Below are 23,117 nucleotides of genomic sequence, written 5' to 3' on the forward strand. Positions count from 1 at the left end.
ACCATTTCCCTGCATAAGTTTAGCTCAAATGAAATCTTCACGCCTCAAGCTAAAGAAGCTACTGCTGTCTTTCTGTATGTGATGATACAAATGGGATAGCAATACAGTCACGTTCTGTAAAAACGTGTAAAGTAGTAAACTCCTTTCATACACAGCAGTTTAGAGAGCCATACACTGATATGAATCACAACCAAGCACATTTTCCTAGCTAAGTCAAACAGCAAAGATTCATAATATAACCGGCTGTCGCTTCACAGAGAGGTAGATAAAGACAGCAGAAATGCATACCAAACAAACCTAGGAGAGTCTGTTTCACTCCTCCTTAGGTTTGTGCAAGCTGTACATACGTGCTAAGCTCCCAGACAGCATATTTCCAAGATTTTTGAATCATGTTTAAACAGAAAAGGCTCCACTTACTGGAAGAGGCTTAGAGCTTTGATGGCACTAACAGATTTGGACTAACCATGAACTTTTGATAGTTTCTTTGACAACACAGTAAAACTTGTTTAGCAAGGTCAGCAAGCAGCTGTTGTAGTGACGCTGTACGGAATTTATTACAATGAGCACTTACAGGCAGGGCAAGATGCTGGCTAAAAGATTGTATTGCTGCAATAGGGCAAATTTGTTTTCCTATTTTTCTAGGAAGATAATATTTTGCTTTGCAAGCCTGCAGTTAAGAGACAGCCTTCAAACAAATAAAAAACAGCTTTTAATAGCTAGACATCTGCAAGCATCTAATCAATTTTCACAGTATCCACCAAAGACAGGGCTGATTACTACTCCCAGCTAAGAACAGGTAATAAGCTGCACTCATTGTACAGACATGCAAGTGAAAAAGTGTGGTAGCCAATATGCACATTCCTATGAAATACAAGAACCAGGGTGGAAAGAGATCTTAAATCAACTGCAGTTTACCTCTATTTGTGCCAGCGCTGCTGTCATGAAAACACTCACCTGCTCTCCCCTTCTACCTGCTTACATTTGCCTCAGCCTTGCTCCAGTGTACTGCAACAAAACTTTTGTGCAGCCAGAGAGTGATTTGGAAGAAGCAGAAAAGGGATTTGATGGAGAAAAGATCAAATTAAAGAAAGGGGGTTGAGAGAAGTTTTTTTTCATTCTAGTCAGTTTTTCACAAATAGAAGTTGAGGATAATGGGATGCATAAGAGTCAGCTGAATTAATTGTGTGAATCTTACATTAATTTTCCGAAACTGTGAAAAGTATGATCGATAAAATGATGGAAGTCCCAACAAGGAGTTTTCCAGATCCAGTAACTTGCAGGTGTCCCCATCCAGCATCACATTGGCAGAGTGAAGGTGGCCGTAAGGAAATCCTTTCTCATGCAAGAATTTTAATACCTGAAAAAAATCCAAGACAGGAGCACTGTTACAAGATGCTCTGATGATCTCAGGATCTTAAATTCTCCAATACTAAAGCAGATACATAATAAATGAGGTCCCTATTTGGAATGCTTGCTCAACTTCACCTTTTATCTACATCATCTTTGGCTGACTATTCACATCCATTTCACTGGTAACGTTTATCACAAAACAAATATTTAATGTTGATGCTCAAAGCAGGCTTATAGACACCTCCCAAAGAGATCTCTGGAAACTAAAATTCACAATTCTACTGAATATTATAGTTTGAATAAAAATTAAAAAACCATATTAAATTACAATGAATTTAAGGCACATGTTCTGCAGGCTATGAATTAATTACTTTGCCTTTTCCCGCAAGGAAAAAGCTACATTACCACCTCTCTCCCACTGCAGCTCCACATGTACCAACTGCCTTTTTTTTTTACCTTTGGTCAGAAATGGCCTCACACATACATATCTAAATTCAACTCCCAGCGGCTAATCTCAATTTACATTTAGCTTTGAAGTCTGCTGCCAAAATAAAGCTTGTTTGCTCAAAAGTTTGTCTACTTTTTCTAGTTAAACCAGTTGGCCTCAAAAAAAAAATTAACCATAAAGGCTGGTAAATAAAGCAAGAAGAAAAAAATACCTCTAATATTTGTCTTCCATATGTTTTTATTTGCTGAAGTTCAAGACCTTGAATTTTTTTAGGATTGCAATACTTCTTCAGGAACGGGTCTTTTGGCTTTGCCTTTAAAAGAAACACACATATCAAGTACCATGCCCAGAAAAGCCAGTAATTGTCTCAGTTTGCTTAGCAATAGATGGTAAACAGTATTATAAGACATACTATGGCCATTCCAGCAAACATTCTACCATTTCAGTTGGTGGTGGCAGGAGGGAGGCATTACCTTATAAATAAGGTCCTTTAGTGTCCCTTTTTCACTGAATGGTCTAATAACCAGCGCTGAAGATTCATTGGCAGTGGCAAAAGTGATTTTGTAAATATAGGGATGCTACCAAAAGAAGAAACTGTAGGTAAGTTTTAGATGACAGATTCTGTAATGCATTTTTGCTTGATTCACAAATAAGAAAAGATGTGCCTGAATTGTATGTTTAAATTAATAAATTGGATTCTGTCAGTGACATTTGCTGAAGTTATTCAGTCTTAACCTGGAGTAAATGCAAAGGAAACTTCAAGGACATTGTTCAGTTTCCACATAAATAATAATAAAGAAATCCACCATCTGGCAGTTTAGACAAATGAAGAATCCAGCCCCATTAATATGTATACATAAACAGCTTTACTGCAGGTTCAAGTCATGCTAAGCTAATAAATTCATTCATGGTTTTATACAGCTACAGCACATAAGGAAACTCAGCATTAATAGCTGTCATAACATTATGTCTTCAGAAATTGTTATAACGACTTCCTGCAACTTTGTGAAACCAAACGAGATGGTACAGTTGGAAAAAAATTACACAAGCGACACATATTTTAACTGAAATTGCAAGTTAGGATAAGACCCCCTGTTCACGTCCTACTCTAATACATCACTTTCAATCTGGTTTGGGGGTTGAAAAGTCTAGTTTTCAGCCTCCTCTGTTGTGTGCATCTGCTGAGTTCCAAGACTGCACAGAGGCTTACCAGTTTAAATACTATCCTTTTCAGCCAGTTGTTTGCATGCTTAATATCCTTAAAGAGAAACTCCTTTTGGAGTCAAACGCCAATTTTTCAGACATAGTTGCCTACTGGATGTATAATGTGGCATTGCACAGGAGCCTGAATTGTACAGCTTCCACTCTATCTCTAAAATATTCCCATCTTAAGTTCAAAGAACTTAAAAAATAATGACACTCGTTGCACTGCCTTATCCACTGCTGCTTGAGAATATCCACAGCACACAGGTTAACAAATACACCTAAACAGCACTATCCTAACAGCCTAAAAGTGTTGAGGAGCTGAAATAAAAGCTCATGATCTCACAGCACTGCACAAGAAGAAAAAAATACAATTAACCACAACTCTGACACTCCTGTAATAATCCTGCAGGATTATTATTTGTGCCGGGAACATGTTACCTCATTCTGTGTGGGAAATATAATTAAAAGGTTTACACATCTTTAAATTTAAAATTACAAACTATGTCTACTAGGCTACTTCTGCTTTTGCAAGATCAGTCCTTGACAAGCACTTTTGTGCTGGCATAATTCAAAAGTCTTCAAGTAATACTCACAGAACAGGAAGAAAGAAGTTTCACAGCATACTGTAAGTCTTTGTCAGACAAGTATTTATCAGGGCCCAGATCAGCCTGGAAATAAATAGGAAAAGAATGGCATCATAATAGATGTTGCATTCCATAAAGAAAATGTGATCTATATTGTGTTCTCACAAATTAAGACAGCTACTTGAAGGTGTATTTTGAAGATAGAGTAAGGAAATTACGCATACAGAATGAAACTTGCTGCATAAAAAGAGGCTGCATAAGGCCATGGTTTCACAATAAGAAGTGTCTGACAGTAAATAAGTATTATTGCCTCCTTCCTCCCCTGTATCTGACGTGCGTTACTACCACTGAATGAACTCTGCCACCCCCACATTTGGGGACTGTGTGCATTGTGAACTGATAAGGCTTAAACCCCCACCTTCTTCCTCTCCAGCAAGAAAACCTTCCCTTCTCCTGCAGGCTTTAGTGATATCCGCTCTCTAGTGAAGTTTCACAAACAGCTATGCTGATATAATTAAAGGGCAGCACATTTCAGCACAGGAACACAAGCAAGCATATAATAGCAACAAACTATTTGGTGTCAATACATGTCTACCCTAAAGAAGCAATTCATGCCTCTCTCACCTGTTCGTTCGTCAGTAAAACTAAAGATCTGAGTAACGAAACCCACACTGTTAAAAAGGATCATCTTGTTATTTTCAGTGAGCAAATTTATACTACGGTCAAGAGCTACATCATTACAACTGAAGAAACAGAGGTGCAGGAATGGGAACAAATAACCAGGCACAGAAACTTGCAAACTGGATTTGCCACCAGAGGAAAGAAACATAAGAAGTTCCTACACCACATATCTGCCTAACGGCTTTCAAGGCTCTTTCAAAGCCTTAGCTCTTAAGTCTCTCTCTCTGTCACTCACACATGGTAGTCAATACAAATAAAATAAGCCAGGTTCCTTAAGAAAGACTTGAGTATGAGATGAAAGTATATATACCCAGCTTAACATGAGCCGTTCCTTTGGTTGATTCTTAATCTTCATTAAGAAGTATTTCTTACGTATTCGCCAACCTACAAAAGAAGAGTCATCAACAGCTTTAATTAAAACACTACTAAATCAGATGGCTTACAGGCAGGACAAGGTCTCTAAGCAGAGATAGTATTGTAATCTTAGGACAACTCATATAGTTGGGAAAAAAAATCAGACAAGTTTTCATGCCTACATGCTCTTCTTACCTATATCTTTTAATGGTTCTACCACTTCCCACTTTGGGTCTTATCGGAAGAACATTGAAACATGCTGTAAGGCAATTTCTGGAAAGAAAAAAAAAAGTTTATAAGAGACTATTGAAGATGATTATCCACATGTTAGGTAAGGTTCAATGCCAGAAGGAAGCCTGCAGGAATTCAGACTGAAAGTCAGCAAAATCACTTTAAAAGGAAATCAGATAAAAACCACAGTTAAAGGACATTTGCATTTTTAACCCAAGAACTCAAATCCACAGAGAAAACAGAGAAAGCACTGCCTTCAAAAAGCTCAGCTTACCGAGTTTGCATTCTATCTGTACTAGATCTACATTTCCAAGTCTAAATCCAATGCCCACAGCAAAGATTTCCCACACTACATTAGAGCACGAAGTGTTTCTGCTTATACCTGCAAAAGTGAGAACTTTTACATCTCTTTAATGTGAATCTACATCGCCATTACTACACGTAAACTAATCCATTCTGTTTCACTATGTGTTACTTCGTCCTTTTCTGTGCAGGCAAAGGTATTTTGCTAGATACTATGATCCAACACACATTTGGGGGAAGGGAAGGACACCCTTCTGGTTACTGAATTCTCCCACAGCTGGGAGCACAACTGGTTTATTCATGAAGCGATTTGAGGGGAAATCTCAGTGAGAAGTGGTGACAGCAGGGGAGAGAGGGAATCATGCCAACAAAGAGTTTTCTCCAACATGGCTTATCTTGGCATAGAAACACAGCAAAAAGGTATGCAGTGATCTTTCTGCACTGTATCTTCTCTCTCCAAAAACAGGCTAGGAAAAAGAGAGAGAACAGTGCAATAAATACCAGCTCACTGCTGCAGTATTTATGAAATAACAAACTGATGGTGTCTCCAAAGACCATAGGCAATGACTCGATTGCTACTAACTTCCCAGCAACCCACTGAAAAAAAAATCTTGATGAAAGCGCTCAAAATTAACACAGAAGTCACAGTGTCTCCTTGAGGATTTAAATTGCTTGCTCAGCATTAGCCAGACAAACTGCATCCTTAAAGAGTTACTAGTAATTTACAACTCCTCCACGCTTATCATAAACATCCGGTAAATGTTCTTTGCACTTTGAAACTGAAAACACAAGAATGTTACATAAAGGGAGAGCAAAAAGACAAGTGAAAAGGAAGCAGTAAGTTCCTGCTTCAGCAGGCTCTGCTTTTATGAAAACAAGCTTTGCATTTTGCAAAGAGTTCGTTTGCCCACGAACTAAATCTGTGGAGTGGGTTTCACCACTAAGGGGAAGTTTTTTTCAGTCTGTAAGACAAATATTTAACCATTTCCAATGGCTGAAGCTGAAGTCAGACAAACTCAAAGAAGAAACATTTAATAATGAAGAGAACTAATCACTAGGATATTATTTTAAGGGATGCAGTGATTTTCCAGTATTTGGGGGGAGAGGGTGTGTGACTTATTCAAGCCTTGAAAAAGTCCTCAGTCAAGCTCAGACAATTAGTTCTAGGAAGTCTCACAACCCAAAGTGATAGTGGGAGCTAGACAAGATGACCACAATTGTTCCTGTCGATTTGAAAAACCTGAGAACCATGATGAATGCAAGATTCAGTGCTCAGAAGACCAGCTGTTTTAACAGAATGTGGAGCCGACAAACTTAACTCCACCTTACACTCTGGTAGACAAATAATTTCCAAACACCAACCCTCTGCATTTATCACGAACAGTGAAAAAGCAGATGTCACTCTCACCAACCCCCCTCCCCCAAGTTCTGCTTAGATAGATCTTGACCCTCATCACTCCTCTGCAAAATAACTCAAATATTTAGAGTTGACAATTGCAGCATGATTCATGCAGAGAGCTGGAGAAACATTATCATAAATAATCACAAGCACAGTACGGTAATTTTGAAGGCTGTTCTCCCCTCCCCCCCCCCATGCTTCAGTGTAAATCCTTGCCAGCATTAATGGAAGGTACACGCACACACTAAAGTGAAACTGTAAAGCAGTTTTGTAATTCCTCACTTACCAGTGTAGTTTACAGAATAGCTGTTTGGGTCCAAGAATTTTTTTACCAGTTCACAGTTAGACAGTATGTGATGAGTAGTAATTACATCGAGATAGGCCTGGAGTCCCTTCTGTCTTTCAGCTATGAATTCACGCTCCATATTTCCAATCAATTTCTTTGGAGGAAGAGGTAGACTTAGAGTTGAGATCTTAAAAAGAGAGGAAAAATTACTAACTTTGCTCTCAAAATGCCTCAGGGATATAAACTAGCAACCCAGAAAGTAAAAGACTCTCAGCAGCAAGCTAACTGCTGGATAACTCTTCTTGTGCAGTGTATACACAAGCCTTTATGTTTTTGCTAAGTGCTGTTATCAGGGTGAGCTAGGCAGACAACAGCTCACATCCCACTGTGAAGAGATCAGTAAGTGGAACGACACTGAAAATGCGAGGAGATAAATTTTTGCTAGTGAGTCAAGCATTTAAGATCACTACACAAAACTTTCAGACACTAAATGGCTACAGTTTTCAGCCAAATCCTTTCTATGACATACCTCTGCTACAGCACAAAACCGAGTCACACCTTACCATTTTCTCCAGATAAAATTTATGCTTTCTTATTTCATGAAGAGCAGATTAATAACTCCCCTTTGCCTCTGCTGCCTTTATAGGTAATTTAAAGCCCTTACTGTCAGTATTTTAAGTCCGTAATTTCAAATGTGGGGCAACTTTTCCATTTACTCTTCTTGTTGCTGTATTTGTTGCTGAATCTGTTGCCGTACAGTTTTTAAACAGCTGGACATCTTTCAACCCAGAAATAGCTTCAATCTACCAGTGGATGTGCAGTAGTTGTTTTATGTTGACATAAGTGATCCAAAACTTCAGATAAAATCAGAGAAATACTTCAAAATAGGACGATGAAAAAATGTACAGAAATTCAAAGCCTTATGTAAGTCAGATCAAAGAGATCATCTTTAGCAAAGAAAACTAGGTTGCACACAGTGTTTACATTCAGTTACGTCATGTGAATTGCCAGAGTAATTTTTTCATGTTGTTAACACGTTGTTGTCCTGCAGATCAAAGCACCTGCCCTGGGTATGCTGAATCTCCATGGGAGTTATCTTTAAGAAATATGTACTGCAGGAATCAATTACACCAGATGCAAGAACCTCATTTCTAAAGCAAACAGTTCACCAGGGAGAAGACCAAGACTTTTGGTGTTTGAACAACTTTCTTTTTAACTAGTGGAAAAAGTAAAGGATTTGTTCAACAAACTGGGACAGAAGTAGCAATCCCTTTCTTTTTTTTCCTTCTCCTTTTGAACACCGAGTTGTCCCCCCCCAACCTTAGCACTTCTCCTGTTTCTGGCTGCAAATCATGGGCTGAAAAAAGAGCCTGAATTACAGAAGATGTTAATAAAAATCATCCTATCCACTGAGCATTTTTAATGCTCTTTTACATCCAAGGAGAATATATATATATATATCTCTCTATCTCCAGGAATAATCTCAAAACCAACAATATACCACGTGAAACTAATTTGGTGAATTACTGGCTGTGACACCAGAAGCATACAATACTTTCATTTGGCAGACCACTCTTACTTCAATTCAAAAACAAGTTTCTAAACAAAAACTAAAGCCATTTCTGGTATTACTCACTTGAAAAGCATGTCAAATCATAACCACCTTTACCTTCTTGACCTGAGAGATAGCTACCGTCAGAGAGAAAAGGACTCTAGTTCAGATGTTTTCAAACCACTATTATGTGTTTTAAAATTAATTCCAATAAACCACATCTGCTATTCTTCAGCAGAAAGTAACATTCACCCCCAAGTTTTTGTAGCTGTCTGCCAAAACACACAGCACAGTGAGAACACAGTCTACCAGAGAAGAGCACCTCACTGAGGTCCTGACCTTGCAAAGACCTCGCATGCTTTCAAACACAAGCAGTACTTCTCAGTGGCCCCAACTCAGCACTGGAGCCAGGATGGGCTTCGCCACAGAAGAACCTGGGAATTAACATTCTTATCTTCAAACCACAGCCCGCTCAGGAATGTCTGTTCAAAAGCTGCAATAAAATGCTTCACAAAAACCAGCTCTCTTGCTGCAAATACTGTACCAGTAGTTCACTTAACAAACCAAAGAGCAGCCAATGATCTCCACACATCTCTGTCAAATAAGCAAAGAGGAAGAAATGCAGGATAGTCTGGAAGGAGCTTCCCAATCCAGTACACAGCTGAGAGTTCAGGGAATCTGGCTTGAAGCTTTCTGATGCAGATCAGGATCACAGGTATACACCTCTCGTTATTTCCAAGGTGTTTGGTAGGACTGCATCCCCTAGCCTAGACAGTTTGGAAAATTCTCAGTCCGTACTATTATTGCATAGGTAGCACCAGATTAACAGCAGAAAAGTTGCATTCCAACTCAACTGCAGCTGTGTGTTCAAGTACAACCACCCAAGCCTACAGAGAGGTCAAGTATGTCACAAGAACGGGAAGAACCTGGGGCTTTACACCCAAAAGAAGCTCCAGCAGTTTTTCCAGAAATGTTTTAGTTTTGAAGGAAGGAGACTGGGTTTTGTTATTTGCTCATTCCTTTATACTCTTTTGGGGGGGTTGTTTTGTTTTGCTTGGAGTTTTTTTACTCTAATTTCAATATATCACAAGAATGAGAGTTTAAAGAGTTTAAAAAGAAGTCATGGGGCCTGAATATTGCAATGAAATATTGTTGCTTGGAGTTTTGGATGGAAAGAACTGAGGAGTGTTGCACGTCTTAATGGATCAGAAAGCTTCAGCATCACAAAGAGCAATTTATAAAAAAACTCCAGAACAGTAGGAAAAAAAGACCAATTTTAACATGCTTCTCACCAGCTACTGTCTGCTGTCTCTCAAGCCCTGGCATGCGGAACTAGGCCGGAGGAGCAGTGGTGTTTGTCAAAAGCAGAGCTGTGCATCTATGATAGAGGCTTTAAACTCTCTTCCTGCCCTTCTGCTGGGCACATAATGAAGAACTACACCTCTTAGGGCAGCTCTCCATACTAGCCAGAAAAGGCTATCTCCAAGCAGAGATGTATCTTTGCCTTTCCAGACTGTGGGAAGCAGAAGCAGGAGTTTGAACACCAAGGGGTGAGCAGTAGTTTTCACTGAAGGAGACCAAGTGCTAATGAACATGGCCTGTTAATTTAGCTGCCCTCTGCATACCCTCCTATCCAAGTTGGATATATATCTTGATGATTCCGTTTGATCTTTTCTAGCCATCCAAGCAGATGAAATTTTTGTCCCAGACCATTGTATCTTATAGCTGCAAAATCTCCCATTTCAAATTCCTCCTTGTCCTGCTCTGCAAGTTGCTGTCAAATAATTTCCCAGACCCTCCACTTTTATCATTCACTTCTGTCTCAGATACAAAGGCCTTTTCCTTCTATACTACACCATACATAACCTATTTACCTTCACTTTCTAGACCTTCCACCTAGGTCTAACCTTTCAGTACCTGCCACTTCTAAATTGTAAGTCTTAAAGGTCCATTACCTTTTCTACTAGAGCTATCTCATTTGAAAGTTAAATGAGAAGGTAACAAAGCTTTTTCATGCCTTAATGTATTCTATTCCCCTCAGTTAAGAGGAGCTTGTTACAGGTGGCTACAAAAGTGAAATCTTTCTTCCCTTTAAAACTTACTCAAAATTCTCTCTCTGTGATCTCTGTCAAGACTTGACTATGGTTAAGACTACAATGACGACTATGTACTGTGACAGACTAGTACCATCTCATTTCCTTGCATTCCCCTGGGTGCTTATCTAATCTTAAATCTTGGATTTCTTTGGAGCAGGAGACATCTTTGTATTGCATTTATTCAGCACATCACACAAGAGGTTTCTAGGTCATGATAAAAGTTTCTACATTCCTACTGCACATTCAATAAAATAATCCCACAATGCAACCATGTTGCATCTGTCAAATTATGACTAATTTGTTCCCCCACCCACCTTCTAGCATAGGAATCTGTTATAGCAGACTATCAGAGTGCGCCGTGCAACATCCTTACGTGGTTTTGCTCACTGAGGTTCATCGAGCAGATAGCTGATTTGATGGGGGGCATGTGGAGGGAGAGGAAGTGGAAGCAATATTAAGCTCCTGAATTCGCGCAACATTTAACAGGGGAAAACATTTCCAAAGTCACAAAAATCCTCAAATCACAGAAGCATTCATTTTTTATCTTGCTTGCATAGTACTATGGAAATCTTGAGTAACAGGTTTCACTCCCGTAGATGCTAGTCACTGCTGCTTCCCCCCTTTTCCCAAACACACTCATATACCCTGCTTTTTCCCACACAAACTAAAAAGAAATAATTGTCCTAAAAAGGAAAAGGAAACACACAGTAAGTCCAGTGTTTAACTACGGAACACTTTCCAGTGATACAGAAAACCATCACATGATAAGTAGCATCTGGTAGCGCTTTTAGATGAATATAAATAATGAGACACATAGCACTTCAATGCTGAATTTGTAAGGTTGGTATGTGCCTTGGCTTTCTTCAAATCAAAGGGGGAACAAATAATAACACATAAAACCGGAACAAGTCACAGTACTGAAGGGAAAGATTCAGTATCTGCCAATTTCCTCCACTCCTGTATAAATCGGTCCCGTTGATACTAACATTGAAATTTTACAAGAGGAAACGTAAGTGTGAAGAAAGTATACATTCAAGTTACATTTGAAGTTGGTTTCTCTTTACAGGTACGGTGAATTTGTATTTTTTTCTTCAGTGCAATGTATAAAAATACCACAAGCCATTTTAAACATACCCTTCTAAATGACATTTGATATTTATATATCAAGGGCGAAAGTTACCTGCAAGCTATTATTAAGCAAGTCAAAGTCACTGTATCGTCTCACAATCTGCAAAATAAAAGACAAAGTTCAGGAAACATTACTTTTCCCATTAGCATTTTACCCTTCAAAATCCCATCAGAGAAAAGTAATTCCTATTTATAATCTTATTCTTTTAATCATTTTTGTAGAAATGCATAACTGCTGGATTTACGTCACGTTGCCAGAGAGTTCTTAATCACATCTCGACCAGAACAAAAATACATTTCTAAACATTACCTTAAAACAACTTAAAAAGAAAATATTGGTGAGCAAAGCTGTCTGCAAACAAAGCATTTTTGCCATATTAGAGGCAACAACTTTTCAGAGTCATCTTCATTGCTACTTCTGTGTTTCGTTGGTCATGTATCAGCAAGGCTGTGATTTTAGCACCAAGGCAGGCAAATTGGCATTTAAGATTTAAAAATTATGGTCCTACCAACACACAGTAGTAACACAACAGGCATTTTTCCTGGAATATTCACAGTAGCAGCAGACAACATGCCTTCTGTAGCTGGCAGCGGTACTGTTTTTATCTTAGTTTTTGACCAAAAGTATTCAAGCATTTAATGTTCTGAATTCCAAACCAACATTCCCCTCTCCAGCTCAAATTTAAAAAGCTAGGAAGAGACAATTCTCAAATTCTTCCTAAAAAGACATCTTGGTTACATGAACCACAGTTTAAGAAATTACCTGCCAGCTGTTTTCTGCTGAAACTCCTCTCTGAACACGGATTATGTATTCCTAATGAAAGGAAAAAGTTATTAGAAATGAGAACTAATGAGCTGAAGAAAGTTATTAAGTACTTCTCCAAATATGACCACTATCCAATTAGGAAACATCCAGAAACAGAAAATTCAGATCCAGATTTTAAGTGCCTAGGTGAAGGTCAGAGCTGGGTTTGCTCAGACCCATCACTAGCATCTGTCTCTCTCTGCTTCACAGAGTAGAAGACAAAGAGAAGTCCAAGAGCTTGGAGACCTGTGAAGTGCTTGAACGGTTTCATTTAGTTAAGGAAAGAGATCGCAAGAGCATACTTGCCACACATCTCTACCAACAACAGCTGAAGAAACCTCTCCTTGCCTCACCTCCAATATCTAACAAGCAGCCCCAGGAATTACTGCTGCCACCATAACAGAATAAAATGCCAGTAAATACCTACAGCTGTCCAACCTCTAATCATTTTTGTACAAGAAAGATTAACACCAAAGCTGTGGGGTGTGCTTGAGTAACTAGAACGTATCGGTTTCTCATGATGATAATTCTTCATTTATAATGCATGGTTAATGTTAATTATTTATATATTAGCTATGCAGATACATCTAAATCTCAGTGAATGACTTTTAAGAATTAATAATTCTCCCACCACAATTACATGCATAAAGCACAATTCTTTTCAGTCTCCTCATTTCAAGCTCCACTGTACCTTTTGTAGACTAATACCTGGTCAATACAGCAATATAATTGTTTGAGATTTATCTAATTATCTCAAGAATAGATACCAAGTATTTCATACACCTACTCAGACATACTTCAAGGAAGCCGTGATTTTGTTTCCCCCTACTCTGTTTAAGTTTGAAAACAGCTCTAAAAACACTTTTGACATTTCAAAGATCATAAATGAGGCAAGTCCTTTTCCTAGAAAGCCTATAATCTCCCTTTTAAATATTGTTTAATTAGCAAGGGAATAAAATTAATCTGGGCTAAGTGTAGTAACAGATACTTCCTTTACCATTTGCATACACAAAGCTCTATAAATGCAGCTCTTTTTAAAGCCTTATTATACAGATAATCCCACTGCCACATAATTTACATTGAAAAACATGTAAACAGAGATCCAAAAAGGAAGGCGCTGCCTGAGAAAATGCAATTCTCAACACTGAGGAGAACTGGAGAGTAAGTACCCAGAGCCAAAGGAGGGGGAAGAAGCAACGCAGGTACCTATGCTTTTTACACTTTCCTTCCAGGTGCATCGGTCTGATGCTGTAGGAGAGGCCTATGTCCCCAGTGCCTTTTAAGCATGCCCATCTTCTCTGCTGTGCTTGGCCAGGGGTGACAGGACCCACCACCGGTGCTCAAGGTACCACTAAATCCCTCAGGCTTCCTCATTCGAACACGCTCAGTCGCACTGCACATCTGCAGCTACAAAATTCAAAGTGAGAACTAGAAATTCTAAACCAAATACAAATTCAAGCCATGGCTCACAGGATTTCGAAGCTGGAACATGCAAAAAGCTCTTTGCATTTGTGCCAAGCGAGGCATGAGTACCCACCCAGTTATTGCCTGCAGTGCAGCAAGCATCACATGATAAATCATTTGTTATTCAGCACAGACGACTTCATTCACCCTGGTACAAACTTTCAAATGTATTTCATGTGAAGTGCTGAATAATTTTTCGATTTCAAATGCCACCTAATTTTGCTGAACTGCTTACTTCAATAGGAGTCTTACACAAACAAAAACAACAGATCAGAGCACTATGCACAATTTTCTCAGATATTGAAATTAATGCTGCATTCCATATTACCATGAACAGACAATAATGAAAAAACAAGAAATAAACAAAGGCATTTCCAGCCCCTTGAGTTTATATGCCAAATTTGTCCATTCTGTAACAATAACTCTGTCTGGCATGTACCTGCATACTAACTAGATAATTCAATTAATTGAGTGTTTGATCCATGAAGTATTATAAATTCAGCTTCACAGTTAAAAATCTACTACAGGCATTTATTAGTAACTTCTTTCAGGTACTGTGAAGCATCTTCTTGGTTTGGAAGTTGCCTTCAAAACCACACAGAACTAATTCTCCTCTTTCAAATTAAATGAAATTAAAAGCCTGTACACTGTAGAACATAAATATACTATTGGATGTAAACAAAGTGGAGCACATCAAAGAATCTCTCCGTAGAATTAAATTCCCATTTAATATTTACCACCGTGAAAAATAAGTAGTCTAAATCAAGAATTATGACTATTCCAGACAAGAGCCAAAGGCAACACTTATCAGATGGCATTACCTTGTGTGTTCAACCCTAACTAATCCAGCATTTATCTACCAAAGTTTCCTTCCAAAGCACAATGCTGTTCAGGCAAAAATACTATTCCATCTTCTAAAATTCACTTAAAATACCCTTTATCATCAACAGCTGTCAAATATCTGTAGCAACATTGAACCACCTAGCCTTGAGAACCAATTGGAGACTAGTAAGGATGAAAACCAAAGTCATTTATGTCCTTCATGTCCTTGCAGCTGAATTGGAAGTGACAGAAATTAAAGATGTCACAAACCAAAACACATAATTATTACACTGGAATTAAAGTATCTCTTTTCAGAAAGTCAGCCTGACATGCTCCCACCATATTCTCTTCTCTTACCTATTTGAAATTATAATTACGGTATTTTCCTGCAAAACAAGAAGCCAAAGTCCTCATAAATAGTAACTCCACAGAGCTGACTGCAATTCAACCACTGTTATTATGTTTGGAAACCATGCGACAGAAACCGATTAAAGGGACACCTGGAAACCCAGATTCACCACGAACGTCGCTTTTCCTGTTTTGTGATCTTTGCTCCATTTTGGGAAGTAGGAAGAGGCTACTTCACATGCAGCCAAAAAATTGCAGCAACTGCTTATACAGCAAGTCTCAAAGGAATGTTGGCTGTTTCTCTGAAAACCCACATCAGTGATGATTCACCATGTTCAGCCATTCATCTTTTCTACGATTTTGAAAGAAGCAGAGTTATTGCTCAATCCCTTGTAGCACTTACTCCTTATCCAGTGATTAATCTTCTCTATTGTACCCCAAGAAAACGCCCTCAGGTAGGCAGAACACACAAATTCATTAGAGAACCGTCAAGGCACTTACTGCATACAACCACTCTGATCAATGCGATAGTCGTCTCTTCTGGAGAGCCTAGTGATGTTGTCAGGGCTCAGAGCTCATTCTCACAGTAGGATTGTATTACAAAACTAGATTTGGGCCACAACTCTTTTTTCCACGCAGACTCGAGCATTTTCTCACCCAGTTCTGCTTTGGCACCATACAGCACAGAGCCCCCCCTCTACATCACAGGTTCACAACCTGAAAGAAGAGAGCATCGCTCTCCAGACGTGGTTGTTAGTTCTGTCTGTATGGAAAAGGTAAGTCCCCACCACATTCTCTCTCCATCAGCACTGACCATAATGAAGAATCGGCCACCTCAGCACTACCTTGTCAATACAACAAATGAAGAAGCCTAAATGGTCTCCTGGGGTTTTTTTCCTGAAGTTGACAACGAGATTGAAAGCCAAAGAAGAGCTACAGTAGAAAAGCCATGATAAGAAGTACACCACCATTCCCAATATCTGCCATGGCTACACATAATCAGCAGATCACTGTATGCTGAGTTTTGGTGAGAAGCTGATACTTCCTATTGCCTCCACACAGCAACAAGCTTGTCTCGGGATTATAATTAGCACCACTGATATATGCTCCCCATAGGACCAAAGAAGAGCTTTCAACTCTGCAAGGAAAAAGCCTAAATGCACAAAAGCCTTTCTTACTCTCCCAAATTCTGTTTTCTTTAGGAAAAAACATCTGAATTAGGACAATTTTCTTCTGAGACAGCTTGATTTGATAGTGGTACTGAGACTGTGCCCATAGGAAATACATGAAAGTGTAAGGCAAACAGATAGGCACACTCTGAATAATTTCTGTTCAGCTGTATCATCTAACACAGGGAAATATGATGGAAATGGCTTCAGAAAGGGCTCTTAATTAGCAGAGTTCACTCCTGCTGACAATTTCTGGGATCAACAGCCAGGCTCAGTGAGGTCTGGGTTAGCTACACTCATGCAGAAATTCCCATGGCATTTTTCACTCCTACATGAATGGTTCAAAACCTTTCCTATGACTCAGTTTACCAAACAACTTCAAAGGAGCCCTGGCAGCTGCTAGTGGCAAAGAAAGGTCTCAGCTTCCACAAGAGAGACAACCTCACACTATTGAATTTGCCTGCCAGCAGCAAGCTCAATGGCAGCAGCTACAGAGGAGCCACCAACAAGACCGGCCATAAAACCATTCCTCAGGACAACCTCCCCGAGTCCCTCTGGACTCCCACACAGGTCAGGTTTGTCCGTCCACTGCTCTTCCTACCAGTACTGCTAAGTTCCTGCCATAACCTTGATATTCCAGCAGCGGTTTGATATACATTTTGAAAGATGCCAAGGCAAAGCTGTTTTACCTATGGGATCATTTCCTGGCTGCTCCAATAAGTCAAGAAAGCGGAAACCAGTGCTGGGAGGGGAGGTCGGGAGCAGGGAAAGCTGTATGACCCCAGTTCCATGCTGCCATTTCCTAAAATCTTCTTCCTACCACTACAGAGTGCTGGATAGAGTTTCCGAAAAAGAGTCTTTTCCAAACATCCACATGGATCGGTGACAACCATGCTGGATTTCTCCAATCCTTTGCCAATAACAGTTTCACAATCACTGCCTGGGATTAACGTTATCCCGAATTTACCCATTTTAATGCACAGCCAACATTTAGATGTTTTTCTCCCAAAATTCAACAAGATTATTCCCTGGTATTCCAGCACTTGTTAAAACATCAGCATCAGCAGCTCAGAGCTGCTCAGATAATTTTGTTAACTTTCCTAGGTGAAAGTTACACAGCAAAGCATGTCCAAATGTTTAACAAGTGCTGTTTATCATCTCTCCTAGTTTTTGAAACAGAAAGCAAACAGGAAGGAAAGGCTTTTGCACAGACAAAATAGGAAAGAACAAGTGGCAAATTTGGAGATTCATATAATAAAACATAGAGAGTCTCGCCAATATTGGGTAATACATTCTGTTTTCCCAAGAAAATAGTCTCTAAATTTCTGGCTCAGGATAGTCAGTCTATTTTTCCACAGATTTCTGCTGTACATCTGTTTAATCCAACAGGCTTGAGAAGCCAACCATTATAGAGATTCAGGTCACCTTCAGGTCACATCAACCAGAAGTTTGAAAGGGCTTTATTTTATAAGCATTAAAGAGAGGAAAGCCTAATTAAGCATGAATACAATCCCTGCTTAAGTAGGCTGGATTGGAACAATTTCTATTAAGAAGCTCTTTTAAATGTTTATTTAGAAAATCTCCCATGTGAAAAGTAGCAACAAAATCAGGAAAGCTGCTCAGACTCAGGGACCTCTTTGCTACAGGGCATAGTACTTATTTGCCATTGCACAACCTGCCGTTAAACCCGCCTGAAGTATGAGCAGCAACAGGGGTGTTTACCTGCATTTTAAACAATGCACATGTTTGTCTGGGGACATCATACAGTTCCACACACACTGTATCGCTGGGGTAGTAATGAGTAAGCCATTCAACAAGTGAAAGCTATGAAGTAGGACGACTGCAGAAAAAAAAAATAGGACACACATTTACATGTAACGAAACGTACTGAACAAGAGCAGCCCTGGAGAGAGCAAAGAGAAGTAACAGCTTTCTGGTACCCTGCATCACCATAGCCTTCACCAGAAAAGCAAAATACTCAGTATATTTCAGGAAATACTGTAGCTGATATAAATACTCTAATTACACTTCAAGGCAATGGATTTACTAAGGTACAATATGGCAACTAATAGTTTGAATGCAATGTTTGCAGGAGCTACAAATGCAATACTAATTTAGCAAGTTCACCATTGGAAACCGTAAGGTTGGGTGTCATGGTTTAACGCCAGCCGGCAACCAAGCACCACGCAGACGCTTGATCACCCTCCCCGCCCCAGTGGGATGGGGGAGAGAATCGGAATAGCAAAAGTAAGAAAACTCGTGGGTTGAGATAAGAACAGTTTAATAGTTGAAATAAAATAATAGTACTGGTAGGTAAGAGTAATAGTAATGAAAAGGAAAACAACTAGGGGGAGGGGGGGGGAACAAAACCCAGGAAAAACAAGTGACGCAACCGCTCACCACCTGCTGACCGATGCCCAGCCCGTCCCCAAGAAGCAATCGCTGTCCCCCAGCCAACTCCCTCCAGTTTCTATGCTGAGCATGATGTCATATGGTATGGAATAGCCCTTGGGCCAGTTGGGGTCAGCTGGCCTGGCTGTGCCCCCTCCCAGCTTCTTGTGCACCTGGCAGAACATGGGAAGCTGAGAAGTCCTTGACCAATATAAACACTACTTAGCAACAACTAAACCATCAGTGTGTTATCAACATTATTCTCATGCTAAATCCAAAACACAGCACTATCCCAACTGAAACCAGGACATTGGGATATCTAAAATTAGGTGTGATGAAACAGCTATCTTTCCTGAGCTTAAGCCAGGGGGAACGTGGGGGGAGGTGATCAACATACTATTAAGAACAGTGGAGGAACTGCATTTCCAAAAACTCAAACAAGTAAACTCTAATAGTTCCCTGTCTAAAGCCACCTCTAAAAGTAACATCACGATTTGTTTTTTCCAAAGTGAAGGCAACCTTGTAGAGATTGATTTCCTTATAAAGCAGATGTGCAAAGTCCTTTACAAGCCTTTAAAATAAATCCTACAGTTCTAGAAACATATGCCTCCGTTTTTATATCACAGAACAATATAGGAAAAATATAAATGCTTTTTCAACATTTTTCTCATCTAAAAGCTTTGAGTGTCAACATTCATCATTGCTTAAGGAAAACAAAAAACTCTGGAAGTACGTTAGGAGAGGGATTTATTTCAGCTGCTCATTTCCAAATGCCTTTAAGACAACAATGTACTGTAGCAAAATTGGCTGCTTCACTACTTCAATTTCAACATGAAATGGATGGAAAAGGAAAATCACTTCAGAGAAGAATTAAGGAACATTCAGAAGAAGTACACTTATAACTTGCTAGTGGGTATACTACTTTAAAGTGCTCTAAAACTTGTATGTACAGATGTGCAGTTCTTATTAAGGAATATGTCTAGGTTATTGTGGAAGAAAATAGCATCCTATTTTAAGGCTTAGAAAGAAAGCCACTTTTAAATAGCAAATATATAGATGAAATACTGCAGTATGAAGCAAGTTCAATAGCCAAAACGTATTAATGCTTTAGTGCTGAAAACGCCTCTGTTGTCAAAGCACATTTGGCATAAGATGAGACACTTGCAAATGGCTTAATATATTGGATGTAATTCCATTCCCATTGAATTCAAGGAACACAATGGCAACAAAACAACTTCATTTTCTGCAAAACTGTTGGTACAGATACCTACCAAGAGCACTGAACCATGCCCATGAAAAGGTGCCCTGGCAGTTACAGTTACTCTCTCTTAGGCAGTGCCAGTGATTGAAGCATATAGCAGGAGACAAAATGAAGCTGACAGGGTTTGCTCATGTAATTCCCAATCTATTAAGTGAGGTACCACTGGAATGCGCCTGCAATATAAATTTATTTGGTTTTCAAAATGAAAAGGACCCCATAAACACTGCACTACAGAATTATTTGTAAGTGTACATTCCAACAAAACTCAGACTGCTTATAACACACTTAACCAGGGAAACAACTTCTGTAAAAAAGAAAAGGCATCATTTTCATCTTCTATTATAATTGGAAATAAATATGCAGAAAGAAAACCTCTGCTGACTATTTCTTTGTTGCAATACAAAAGTGTGGAGACTATGTACCAGCTGAGATGTTCCAACTCAAGAACTTCTGAGCTGACTTGAAAGAAACACAAAGACCTTGTGAGCGTATCTGAAAATTTTGCGGTTGCTTTCCTAACAATCTAAACCCCACATTTATTAGGGGGTTGACATGCTCTTACTAAGCAAAAAGTGCAAACCCTCAAAAGAACATTTTAAATACTAGCTTTGTCCCTTCTTAGGTTTCCAGAGAATTCAGCTATATATGTAGTAGTTTCGGGTTTTGTTTTCAGTTTTGTTTTTTTAGTTTCACCTTCATTCCCAGGAAACAGAAACTCAGTCTCTGCCAAGAATGGCCCTTGATTCAATGCTATTAAGTTTACACTTACCCAGTCTGTTGTATTAAATTTAAATTAACAGAAGCTGCTCAGAACAATAGACAAGCAAACTATTCATTTGATACAAGCTTTGGTCTTCTGTGTGGTATTTCACCACATCTACAGAGCTTTTCCTGAAATTCTTCACCTTTTCCTTAGCTGGTTATTCAGGAGACTGGCTATTTTCAGCACCCATAGAGGGTTTACGTTATTACTAGTTCAGTTGCCATGTTAAAGTTTCATCTAATCTGGGCCTAAATCATCTTCATATGAGTGCTTTTATAAGACATGATCTACAGGGAGAAAAAGTATAAAAACAAGTTTAAAGCAATTCTTTGCAACACTAAGCATTATTATAAAATCTTAATACATACTGCTGAGAAAAGAATAGAACATTTATTCATGGATGCCTTTGTATTTCAGCTTTAGAACAAGTCTAGCACTGAAGGCCTAGTTCTCCAAACATTAGTTTGGGATGAAGAACTGTAATAGATCTACAGCTTTTGAAGATACTGCTTTGAGGTGGGATGAGGAACAAACCCAAAAAGCATTAAGTTAATGACAACCTACTTCCTTACATCTATAATATCACAAAGAAAAATACAGTCTTAATGCCCCACAAAAGCACTTCAACCCTTATTTCTTAGAAGGGCTTCATTTACACACCTCTTCAAACACAAGGATCTATTTGTGTGGCTTATTTAAACCAGGGAAGTTCAAATCAGGGACAGCATCGCCCACCAATAAACAAATTATTCAGATACCAGGGACATAAGATGAAGTGTCCAAACCGACAAAATAGTTGACTTACATCAAATAAGACACCAAGTCTGTGTTATGGCTTCCTGTATTTTGTTATCCTACACTGTCTCTATATAAACCATCTGTGCTACACACACTTCAAGCCATCTTTCAACTAGCAACAGGGCTTCTGCAGTAAAACAAACAATTACTAATAGATGCATCTTAGAGACAGATTTTAAATCAAAAGGCACAGTGCTCCAGCATTCTGTTATTAACAAAAGATCAGAACAAATCAGTAGAGAATTTTTTTCTGAACATCCGTTACTGACAGAATACAGAGATGAAAGACAGGGGGGCGGGGGGGGGGGGGGAGCAACATTTGCTATTACACTCATCCAGACAAGACAACGTGCACACATACAGAGTCTGGATTGAAAATTTACTTCCAAGTGCTCATTCTAAAAGAATTTTGTGACTTTTTTTCTTTTTTCCTAACCAGAATCGTGCAAGCCAAAAAGAACACAAAAAGCTATTGTCATTTGCACTAGCAAAAAAAGTGAAATAAGGCATGATGGAAGCAAGAATGAAACTGTAATCTGGACTGCTAACCAGGGAGTATTAGAAGTTACACAACTTCTCATAGGACTTGGCACATGCACCCCTCGGCTATTGAAACAGGTAAAAAGTATCAGGCTCGCCAGAAAATTAACCTTGTCAGTTTTATTTATAATAGGAGTTGCAACAAGTGAGAGCCATAGCCTGCTGGATTCACAAGATCTTCTGGACAATTTCTCTCACGTAACTTCTGTTCAGAGGAAGACTGGAACATTAGTCAATGCGAGTTCCTCGCACAAAACCCACTTCTTAAGTGCAGATTACTTACAGGAAGAGCATTTAATAAGACAGTCTACAGATTAGTTGCATATCCTGTGGTGAACCTGCAATTATTTTCATTCAGGTTAAGAGTATTCACCAGATGCAAGGAACCAGGAAGACAACCGACAACGCAGGCATCAGGGCTGTATAAGGGGCAGAGGAACACCCTCTCTCCATTTAAAACGTGCTTCCTGCTAGCGTACCTGCTGCTGGAGGGCCCCCGGCCTCCCTTTTAGCCCAGCATCCCCGGCTCTCAGCTAAAGCAGGAATCAGAAGCGACAGCCAGCTCTCTGATTCACAGTACTGCTTGGTCATACCATAAGTAAGCCTAGTTTTTAAAGTGGAAAATAACTGCAAACAGGAGATTATGAAATTTGGACTGTTACCGCATGCTCAAAGACAGCGCAATTCTTACAAAGGCGGTGCACGTGTGTACTAGACATCCCAGAAGAATTAATCCGTGGCATAAAAGTCACAAGAGGGCTCGTTCTGCTGAGTGTCATCACTCCCCCCAACACAGAAAGTGGGGCTGTACCCTCAGTTACGTCTCTTGCAGCTTTACAGCCCTCGCTACCGTCGCACGGTACGACCCGGAGGCGAACGCAGCCCCTTCAAACGTAACTTCACCTCAGCTGCCCAAATGGGGCAACCAGAACCCATCGCTGCTCCAAACGCTGGAGCAGACCCCGAGGAAAAACAGAAATTACCACAACTTACTGGGTCAGAAGGCACAAGGCCTCCCTCAGAGCGGACGCAAGTCCGACACAGCCCGGAGCCCACGCACCGGCTGCGCCCCGCAAACCCCAGGCGGTTCCGTCACCGGGAGCTGCGGCGGCTGCGGGAGAACCCGCTTAACAGAACG

General features: G+C 39.6%; 1 protein-coding gene across 3 annotated transcripts in view; it reads right to left on the reverse strand.

Moving 5' to 3' along the window:
- Nucleotides 1–17,969, reverse strand: part of PXK (PX domain containing serine/threonine kinase like) — a 32,039-nt gene extending 14,070 nt beyond the window's left edge. For 2 of the 3 annotated variants that reach the window (XM_035903825.1, XM_035903823.1), the window contains exons 1-10: nt 17,949–17,969; nt 12,382–12,432; nt 11,671–11,718; nt 6,843–7,029; nt 4,819–4,896; nt 4,580–4,653; nt 3,598–3,672; nt 2,272–2,376; nt 2,010–2,111; nt 1,196–1,357 (exon numbers count right to left, since the gene is read on the reverse strand). In XM_035903825.1, coding sequence (XP_035759718.1) covers nt 1,196–1,357; nt 2,010–2,111; nt 2,272–2,376; nt 3,598–3,672; nt 4,580–4,624 — 489 coding nt within the window. In that variant the 5' untranslated portion in view covers nt 4,625–4,653; nt 4,819–4,896; nt 6,843–7,029; ... (1 more) ...; nt 12,382–12,432; nt 17,949–17,969. The remainder of the gene's footprint in view (nt 1–1,195; nt 1,358–2,009; nt 2,112–2,271; nt 2,377–3,597; nt 3,673–4,579; nt 4,654–4,818; nt 4,897–6,842; nt 7,030–11,670; nt 11,719–12,381; nt 12,433–17,948) is intronic. The other variant, XM_035903826.1, reaches the window with a different exon arrangement.
- Nucleotides 17,970–23,117: the final 5,148 nt, after the last annotated feature.

The sequence above is a fragment of the Egretta garzetta genome, unplaced genomic scaffold, assembly GCF_000687185.1.
Source record: "Egretta garzetta isolate BGI_Z169 unplaced genomic scaffold, ASM68718v1 scaffold91, whole genome shotgun sequence".
In the NCBI taxonomy this organism is placed as follows: Eukaryota; Metazoa; Chordata; class Aves; order Pelecaniformes; family Ardeidae; genus Egretta; species Egretta garzetta.